Source organism: Anarrhichthys ocellatus, unplaced genomic scaffold (assembly GCF_004355925.1).
Source record: "Anarrhichthys ocellatus isolate YVR2014 unplaced genomic scaffold, GSC_Weel_1.0 scaffold60, whole genome shotgun sequence".
Taxonomy (NCBI): Eukaryota; Metazoa; Chordata; class Actinopteri; order Perciformes; family Anarhichadidae; genus Anarrhichthys; species Anarrhichthys ocellatus.
This window is the reverse complement of record NW_022280090.1, coordinates 218,540-228,893: the sequence shown is the minus strand read 5'-3', so window position 1 is coordinate 228,893 and position 10,354 is coordinate 218,540. Positions and strand designations below refer to the sequence as shown.

The 10,354-nt window shown below is 39.5% G+C and overlaps 1 protein-coding gene across 1 annotated transcript in view; it reads left to right on the top strand.

The window, feature by feature from the left end:
- The first annotated feature begins 1,805 nt into the window (after positions 1-1,805).
- Positions 1,806-10,354, top strand: part of igfn1.1 (immunoglobulin like and fibronectin type III domain containing 1, tandem duplicate 1) — a 17,498-nt gene continuing 8,949 nt past the window's right edge. The window contains exons 1-13 of the mRNA XM_031871715.1: positions 1,806-3,492; positions 5,149-5,268; positions 5,768-5,910; positions 6,309-6,408; positions 6,545-6,589; positions 7,710-7,743; positions 7,909-8,092; positions 8,311-8,421; positions 8,511-8,679; positions 8,930-9,202; positions 9,346-9,818; positions 9,850-10,008; positions 10,063-10,209. Coding sequence (XP_031727575.1) covers positions 3,489-3,492; positions 5,149-5,268; positions 5,768-5,910; positions 6,309-6,408; positions 6,545-6,589; positions 7,710-7,743; positions 7,909-8,092; positions 8,311-8,421; positions 8,511-8,679; positions 8,930-9,202; positions 9,346-9,818; positions 9,850-10,008; positions 10,063-10,209 — 1,962 coding nt within the window. The 5' untranslated portion in view covers positions 1,806-3,488. The remainder of the gene's footprint in view (positions 3,493-5,148; positions 5,269-5,767; positions 5,911-6,308; positions 6,409-6,544; positions 6,590-7,709; positions 7,744-7,908; positions 8,093-8,310; positions 8,422-8,510; positions 8,680-8,929; positions 9,203-9,345; positions 9,819-9,849; positions 10,009-10,062; positions 10,210-10,354) is intronic.

The following is a 10,354-nucleotide window of genomic DNA, read 5'->3' as shown; positions in this document are numbered from 1 at the left end:
CTATTATTCATGGTTTTTCAAGAAAACTCAACAGCAAAGAAAATGTTTTGTCATCAAAGACACAGATGCCACTTTTCAAAGGAAGCTTTTTTCATGTGAAAAAAAACGAGCAGCAACAAGTTTGAATGTGACGCTGGCCATACGACTTATCAACGTGTCTTTCCTAAGGATGTGATTACGAAGATCTCTGTCAACTAAATGAACAATGGAGTCAAAGATGCAAGAAGATGAGATGCAAAGAAGCTAGCAAACCACTGGAGTGTATGCTGGGAAAAAAGTCTCATGATGAAAAGTAGCCAGACGGGTTACTCAGAGTGTATCTCAACAACAACGGTTGCTAGTCGCTGCTACAACTGAAGAGACGGGATGAAGGAATGGAAGACACGGTTAAGGCATCTTTTAAATCAATTTCCAAGAAGTTGCTTTTCCACAAAGTGTTTGCACATTATTCTTCTCAAGCACTGCGCAGGAATCATCCTGAGGTGTGTCGTGAGAGACGTGAGAAAATGCCTGAGCGAGCTTTAAGTTAAGTCTAATCAGCATTTGCACAGCACAACTATTAGCGTGCTGCTGCAACAACATATTGCTAACATACTGTAGTATACTTTGTCTATGACTAACCATTGTTGTGTGACGTGTCTCTGAATATTTTGTTCTGCCCAAGTTGTGTCCGTGTGTGTGCTTCCCATTCCTGGGTTATACTGTATATTGTGGTGTTTTATGTTTATTGTGTCCATAATCCTGTCGAAGTTCCAACCTGCCATGGTGCTTTTGTCAGGATTAATATTTACCTGTCCTGTTCCCTCTCCTGCTGTCACGTTGCGTGTTTAGTCGATGCTTCAGAGGGAGTTCAACCAGACGACAAAGGTATGCGAGCGAAAAAAAGAAATCAAATTACACAAACGACTCACCTTCTGTAAGTGCATGACTCCACGTTGGGTGAGTTGTTGCATGTATGATGTGATCTTCATCACCATCACGCCTTGAAAGATGTCATCCGAAATGGATGATTCAACTTTCAGTGTCGCAACGGATGCATTTCATTGTGACATTTTAATCAACCTCCATATGAATATTAAGGCTGTTGCTATCGGGCACTGCAGTCGATTTCCATGTGTCTGCTTCATCTTGTAATTTAAAGGGAAAATGCCACTTTGTCAACGTATGTCCACATGTTTATTAGTCCAGTAAAGTACGTTGGCACAGTTCAGTCTCAAAAAGTGAACTTGCTCTACAGGAACACCCCCCAAAGGAGTGGCATGATCCCTCCTAAAATCAAGCTAAACTGACTGGCCACCTCAGTAGCCCCTTAAAAAAAAAAATCACATTAATCTTCAAGCTTCAACATAATTAACTTGTAAGTTTAGATGCAAACAGCATGGATTTGGTATCCGTAAGTAGACTACAAGTAAAACATATTTGAGGCAGTACTCTCATACGACGACCACCGAGGCAAACTGAGTCAGCCCTTTAAGTTACCTTTCTGTATTTATTTGTGGTTTTTAGCCTTTCTTTCATGCCTGAACCCTCATGCTCTGCTTTGGTTCAATGTGATGACCAGGACTGTCACGGATAGAAAATTGCAATTTCTGTGATCCTTGTAGTTCAAAGGTGATCTAAGAGAACCATATGCTTCCAACCATCAGCTGGAACGACACCTTCACAGGTGTCGTTCCAGCTGATTAACTCCAGACCTCAATGTTTTTTGTTAACTATGCATATGGTTCTCTTAGATCACCTTTGAACTCTTAGTTCTCTTAGATCACCTTTGAACTCTGGGAGCCCTTTTGGGCCTCACCCAACTCTCAATATCCTTTGCTGTCTTGTACTCCTTTGACCTCTGCTTTGGAGGAATTTGGGGCAACACAAGTGTCTTTCTCTGTTAACATAACCATGGACTGAAATAAATTAGAAATAACAATAAATCAGAAAATATTAGTTTGCATCTATAAAACAAAAACTAGTGATAAAAGTAAATCTTAAGAATACCTTGATTAATGTTGTCCGGGACAATTAAGAACAGTGAATCAAATTACATTGGGACATAAACAAATAAAAAGAGTCTATCTGTATTTACTGCACATGCTTTCTAGCTTCAAATAGTCAAATGTCAAAGTCCGAACAGCCATCAATGGAAATGGTTAAAGCTGCACTGATGTCAATAGACACAACATCACACAACAGTGGGAACATGTTGGCGAGTCAACACCAACAACATTCTAGAGAGCTTATCATTTATTCATTTATTCATTTATTCATTTGGCAATTCAACGCCAGCTGTATTTATTAAGCTCCTTTCATTCACAAAAGCATTTCAAAGTGCTATAAAAGCAATAGAAGACATTAAATAAGAAAAACAAAAATCTAAAGAGCCAGAAGCACAAAGAAAAACGGATGAGAGCACAAAGCAATAAGTAAAGGAAAGTGCAGCACTCAGGTATAGGGCGTAAGTTCTTAACATTCAGAGAGTTAGAAAACTGAAATATCTCCCGTGAGTTTGTTCCAAGCTCTGTGGAGCATTGTGGTCCACATGGTAAAACAAAAAAAGGGTGAAAATAAAAATTTGAGTGCAAAAATATTATACAATACAAATAAAAAAGGCGGTTAAAACTACAAACAAAGAACCATTCCTTTTTAGGGAATGCTTTCCCTGTTAATAATTCATCCTCATGAAGTCCAGCTACAACAAAAGGAGTCCAACAAACATGATGCACAAGCAAAAAAACTACAACACATTTTGAAAAAGGACTTAATAAAAAAGTAAAGCAAGTACAGAGTCCTCCAGTGCAACTGTATTAGAAACATGACAAGAGCAGTTAAGATATTGTCACTCACAGGATTTTCAGACAAGGACCAAATGTAACACCCTCAGCTTGTGCATGCTCATCAGTCTGACCATACCAAGAATCTGGCGATATTTGCATCTAATATGACTCACATACATACTGTACATATGCACAGCATTTACCAAGCACGTAAATCATGTTAAATCTGCTTAGGAATGACAGTATCCTAATGATTCTTTCTGTTCAAAATGTATGCCAATTATACAATTATATATGTATGCAAAACATACTTTTTGTTGACTGACCCATGAAATCAATGCCCAGCTTTAAACACGCAGCTTTAAATACTGTTTATTATTGATAGGCTAAGACATTTTTTCCATGCAAACAAATTGCTTTTAATGGCATCATCTTCACAATTCCACAACGTCCAGCTTGTTAACAGCAGCAAAACTCATGTAATGTTATCAACGCTCTGCCACATACAGTACTGTTTTTCCTGCCGCAAGCATTTCACCTCCATTGCCCTTAAGACTGCAAAATGCTGCGTCTCCCTGCTCATTTCTTCATACTTAAACTATATATTCTACAGTATATATTTTGCCTATTACAGGTCTTTCATGCCAAGACAAAATAATTAAAGACCCCGGACCAGCTGAACCCCTGTGATCAGCATTCAGTGATGCCGCCCTCGAGATTTCTATGGGTTAGTCGATATTGGTGCTCTCAGGTGTTCTGGGACTTCTGCAAAGCACTTGAACCTGCTATGATGCGTAATGCTAGAGTTTATAATGGCTGTGAGCCAAAGCTGGAATCATACTTCGTATCCTGTGGACCTCTGGAGACTGCAGGGGGCAGCATGTTTCCCCAACACAGAAGACTTCGGGCCAACTTTCCCTGTTTTGAGTGCTCACAATTTAGACTGAACTGTGCAGAAAATAAGAATAATATGCAGTACTGTAGTTACAATACAGACATAGAGGGTTTAATTACAGATGTCAACCTTCATGCCTGTACATAGCAAATTGTCTTGTTTTAATTACATCCTATAGCTGACATAAATGAATAGTTCAAATGAAAAATATCTAGATATTGTGAACATCATGTTAATCATGGCCATGGACTACTTCTTTAGGCTTATAAAAAGAGTAAAAATCATTGTTATTAAGTCAAACGACTGCACTGCCTATATTTAAAATAAGGCTTAAACTTGATCCATTTACAACATATACATTTTTCACAGAAAGTTTGAAACTCTAGAAATATACTTACACTGATGCAATGTGGACAAACAAAATAAGTTAACCAGTAATTTGACTGAACTAAGAATTAGTAGAAAAAGATAAAGGTATCAACTATCTTCAAGTCAACAAAAATGAATTCAAAGTAAATAGGAATTGTCTCATATTGTAATTAACATTAACTCAAAGTTCCCACTCACGTTTTCAACATGACATAAACATCGTGTTTATGGAAAGAGTCCCACAACACTGAATATTAGCTGATTACGCCTGCTACTTACATAAATACGGTCCCTTTGGGGTGCATGTTTCTATGAAAATCAAACACTCACTACTAATGTCGAGAGGCCCATGAGGTGGGAGTCTAAAGTACATTATTACAGAAAACTTGGACACATCTTTTCCAAAGTTGCTTAAAAACTGTGGTGTTGGAAATTGTCTTGATGCATAAATTAGACAATCACCATACTTTTGGAAAGGTTTCTGACTTTTGACCGTACTGTTGGTCGTTTGCACTGCTCCTTATGAGCAATCTATTTTGAGGGTATAGTGTCAGAGCGAAGCCAACACACAGGAGACGTTAGAGTAGGTGGGGATGCCAATTGCCGTACTTACATTATGTTCTTCCAAAAAGAGCAGTAGGATTATTGCAAAAAGTCCAGAACAAGTGTAACTAACTTTTGGCAGGGTCAAAATTTAGGCGGCAGAGAGACTTATGCGAAAATATTTTACAAGTTTTGTATTTGCTTAAGTCATCCATATTTAGATGTCACTCAGTTTATTAAAATGCTAGATAGTCTTAGACCCTTTGTCGTGGCATTTCTATACCAAACGTTTAAATGTGACTTTGTGTGACGCTTACGCTGACATATGTTAACTGGGTTTTTGTCTGGGTTGTAATTTGTTTTCTGCTTTTGAACTAAAGCAGATAACAGTATGTTTTTTTCTTCAAACATACTGTACTCATTCAAGTTCACTGATACACAGCGGTGGCTCCTAAAATAAGATTAACATTCTCAAGCTTTGACAAATATATTGCACTTACTGCATCTTATATTACTTGTCCCCTCTATACGTTTAAGGTTGTCTTATTGCTATTTTTTTTTTCTTCATTTGAACAGGCATCAAGAAGAAGTCCAAGGTGCCCGGTGTCATGATAACGCAGTTTTTGGAGGAACTTCCAGAGGGAATGACAACTCCAGATTTCACCCGCAAACCCATTGCTCTGACTATTCAAGAGGGTAAGTCTTCATGTATTTGAGCGATGAACTCATTCCATCTTAAATTAAAAAAATATATATTGCTTTTTCTTTTGCAATTGTTTGTGCACCGGTTAGGGTCACCAGGGGAGAGTAGATGATTGGGTGTTTTATTGAGGATTCCACCCTTTTTAAACAAGTTGACTTATTTGGTACGAAGTTTTTAAGGCTACACCACATATGACATTTGTTGCCATCATCCCCCATGTATTCTCTCAAAATTGATCCAAAACAGAAATTTTAGACTAGATCCTCAAACAGAATGTATTTGTAAGTATATATTCAAAATTTAAACATTTTAAATTTAACTTAAACATAATGAAAAAAAAAATTGTGTCACGTCATTGACCCAGGTAATGTCACAGGACAGTGCATGCTCCAACCAAGTTTGAACTGTTTTTGGTAGTTGTCGCTATGAAGCCTACAGGCACTGTGAATGATTTGGCACTAACAAGGAAATCTTCATTTTATCCCATTCCAGGTAAATGTGCTGTCTTTAAAGCCATAGTAGTGGGCAACCCAACACCTACCATAACATGGGGCAGAGCAAACGGAGAAATACATTATCACCCCGACATGTGCCTACAAAAGTATGATGAAACATCTCATGAACACACCATTGAGGTAAGCTGTACATATAGCCGTGAGGTATTAATGAGGACAATCTGCAAGACACTCTGATGGCATGGTCACATTATGATTCCAATCAACAAAATGTATTCGCACTCTGCCCAAAAATATTGACGTGATATCACAAGAAATAAATATTACTCAACGATCACAGACATGTAAACGGTGTATGAGAGCGACGCAACAATGTGTTGTCCGATAATGTACTAAAAAAAGTGATCAAATTAGAGATCGCAGCGAAACATGCTTGAAGTTGTCCGTAGTTTGGGATTCAGTGGAAGTGAATATGAGACGGAGCAAATGTTCGTGCACTAGTAATGTAATGTGACAATGACTCAATAATATAACGATAATAATAAAATGCCATTAACTCTGTGTTTGCACTTCATTAGTTTCCAAAGGTCGCTCCAGAGGACGCAGACACCTACAAGTGTTTTGCAACAAATGAACACGGAAAGGCTGTTTGCACTGTTGTCCTGAATATTATTCAGGGTAAGATCCTTATGTTTCTTTGAATCATTGCATCTATCAAGTGTAATAGAAACATGTTGAATTATTGATACGTTGGCACATTTGTGTTGAACTGTGACAAACAGAATGGACATTAAGTTAACTGTTTGTTTTACAGTTGGATTCTCCAAGACCAAGGAACTTCAAAAGAAACAAGGAGAAGGTGAGCTTTAAAAAAACATGCCATTTTGAAAGTTATTTCTAAAGAGGTTTGCGAATATATTATTTAGCAAGACGTTTAGTGTTATTGGCTGTCAGGTCAAGGCTAACCATTTTAAGGTCAAGTCATCGCAAGAAGAGAGCTAATATAGGTTTCTCTTGCCCTCGTCGGACACAAACATTATGTGACAAACTAGCACGGCAATTAAAAACACATTTATCTTTCTTTTTTAAGAAGATACATTTAGGGGATTGGGCAACCAGCTGAGTACAAGGATGAATAGAGGTTGATGCTTCTTATCTAAGTTATCAATACTCTGAATGATGCAGCAGCTCAATTTCTCTGTGCTACAACCTAGCCCATCAATTTTCATTGCAACATGACATTTTTTCACTAATTGGAATTATTGGGAAAAATCCTCCTGTCATGAAACATCTGTCATATTAGTGCTGTCCCACTGCATACATGACACATTAATGAATCTCCAAGAAATTGACTGAAAAATTGTGTTTGTGCATAAAGGGATACTATGCAATGTGTAGATGTGATGCATATTAAATAGGATTAGACTCTTCTCGATTAGCCAATTAAGTGCATTTTTACTCCCAGGTGTGAGCCTAACTGCACCCACTGCATCATTTTTTAAAATACAAAAAAGTGGGCAAGGGGCTGAGCTGAGAGGGGGGTCTGAGGAGGGAGGTGGGGTGTAGAGGGCAGGAGTTGCTCACTGATTAGAGGATGTTAATTAGTCTCAAATGGTCGACTCTATCTCAGCATTGGCTTTAGGAGGGTAAAGGTTAAGAACAGTAGGTGGCGTGTCGAGACATTTTTAACCGATGACATTCCAATATGTATACATTTGGTAAGAAATGTCAGTGCTAACATAAGTATGTGTTTCATCAAAGTAAAGTCCTTTCATTTAGATTACAGCTAAAGAAAACAACAAAGTATATGTGTGCAGTACTTCTTTTAGTTAGTTTTATTTTATAAAATAGAAATAAAAAGTTTTAATCAAACTATTATATGTAAACTAATAATGAAGTTAAATGGATCCTACTCTTTTTGAATACGATCGTGACATACATTCAGTAATGGACTGATGTTTTTTGTTGTGGTTTACCAGATACAAAGGACTTCAGAAAAAAGCTTAAAAAACGGTGAGTCAAATATAACCCTAGTAAACATATCTGCTTGTCGCTTAAATTAACTGTTACGGTATTTGTATTATGGCGGTGATTCCTTTTTCTATGACAGTTTGAGAGTTATTATTTTAGTGAAAACACGGTGGGTGTGTAGGGCTTCAATGAAATAGCTCTCAACAGTAATGATGACGGAACACGTGATGCAAAGCCGATGGAGCCAGAGGAGAAGGTCTGGGAAATCCTCCTTAGTGCCGACAAGAAAGACTACGAGCGGATCTGTGCGGAGTATGGTATCAAGGACTTCCGCTATATGCTGAAGAAACTCACTGAAATGAAGAAAGAGAGAGAGAAGGACATTGCAGAGGTACGTATCTTTTTTATCTTGTAATTGTATCAAAAGCATGCCCAGCCAATCATTGCTTTCGTAGATGGGCGCCCTAGCTTTTGTTTCTGAAATGAATATTAAAGTTTTTTTATTGCTCACTTGTTTAGTAGAATTGGTTTGTTTTTGGTGTCTATCTTGATCTGTATGAGCAGACTCATTCACAATGTTGATCATTTTTTAATTTATTTCTACTGTAGTTTGTTACACACATCAGTACACTGAAACATATTGAAGTCAATGACGACTGTGCAACAATTGAGTTGGACATGGACCTCAAGGACCCTACCAGCAAAGTTTTCCTGTACAAGGTGAGGGGCGTTAACTACTAACCAGAGTATAATCTCGCTGCATTTTATTATCGATTATCAATATGTTAACATGTCCATAAATTCTGCAGAATGGCGTCATGATTCCATTCACCACAGAAGACAGGGAGGGGATGAAGCATCATTTGAAACAAGTTGGCAAGAAATATATATTCACAATTAAAAATCTCGGTTCAGAGGATGCTGGACTCTACTCAGTGGATGTTGGGGGCATCAATGTATTCTCTACAGATTTTAAAGGTATGTCTTCAATCACGTGATTCAAATTAGACTGGGTTTAAGTAAATTCAGTCCAAGGATCACTAATATATTGTTGCTGACCACAGATGCTTTTAATAGCTGTAACTAAATGCACACAGTGAGATAGGACAAGCTACCAGTGAGCCTGTACAGAACATATTGTTTAGGAAATGGATGGGATAGACTGATGAAGTTTAAAAAAGTATCTGCTTCTTATTTTCTATGTTGTGCCTTTCTTTTATCCCTAAAGTGCCTGAAGTTGACTTTGCTGTCAAAATACAAGAAGTTAAAGCAGCAGAACGAGAGGACGCCCTCTTCCAATGTGTCCTGACTGCACCTATGAATGAGCTCAGATGGTTGGGCAAAAACACTGCGCTGACAAATAGCAAGAAACATGAAATCACTGTATCTGAAGATAAGCTCATACACAAGTTGATTGTGCGGGACTGTATGCCTTTGGACGCCGGCATCTATGTCGCAGTGGCAGGAATCAAATCCTGCAATGCCTGGCTGGTAGTTGAAGGTGAGAAAATTACAACTTCCAGTTGCATGCATACATATGGAATACCTTGAAAATACTTTTCCCAGATACCAAATATTTGTTAAATTCGGAATTGAATATTGAGATAGAAATTCTAAATACATTTGCCATATTATCTTTTATAGCCGACAAGGATCCTGCCAACAAGGGCAAGAAGGCCATTCGCAAAACTACAGTGGCTGGAGGCGGTAATGAAGAAGATCTGATGAAAATAGCCAAGGAACAGCAGGAAAAATATCAGAAAGAAATGGAAGAGAAAATGGAAATTGCCAAGAAGGCTCAAGCAGAGCGAGAAGTGTCAGAAGCAGCTGCCAAAGTGGAGTCTGAAGCAACTAAAAAGGCGGCGGCAGAAGAAAAAGCTGTAGCTTTAACTGCAGCTAAGGCTGCAGCTAACGCTAAGGCTAAGGCAAAGAAGGAAGCGGCCAGCCAGGATGCAGCTGCCAGCAAGGATGCAGCTGCCAGGAAGAAAAAAGAAGCTGGTGCTGCTGACGGTAGCGGAGGCACTGGCGGAGCCGGTGCTGCTGATGGTAGCGGAGGCACTGGCGGAGCTGGTGGTGCAGGGGGTGCAGGGGCTGCAGGGGGTGCTGGTGGCAAAGGTGTAGGTGCTGGTGGTGCTGGGGGTGCTGCAGGGGGGGCAGGGGCTGATGGAACCGATGGTGGCAAAGGTGCAGATGGTGGTGCCGGTGGTGGAGGTGGAGGCAAAGATGGAATTGTGGCTGGAGCTAAAGGTGGAGCTGGAGCTAAAGGTGGAGCTAAAGGTGGTGCTAAAGGTGGTGGTGGAGCTGGAGGTGGAGCTGGAGCTGGAGCTAAAGGTGGAGCTAAAGGTGGTGGTGGAGCTGGAGGTGGAGCTGGAGCTGGAGCTAAAGGTGGAGCTAAAGGTGGTGCTAAAGGTGGTGGTGGAGCTGGAGGTGGAGCTGGAGCTAAAGGTGGAGCTAAAGGTGGTGCTAAAGGTGGTGCTGGAGGTGGAGCTGGAGCTGGAGGTGGTGAAGGTTCGGGAAAAGACCTTGAAGGAGAAGAAGAATACGATTCATTTGAAGATTCTGATGAAGAAATTGAGGGAGAGGGAGGCGGAGAAGGAGTGGGAGACGGAAAAGGAGCGGGAGATGGAAAAGGAGCGGGAGATGGAGAAGGAGC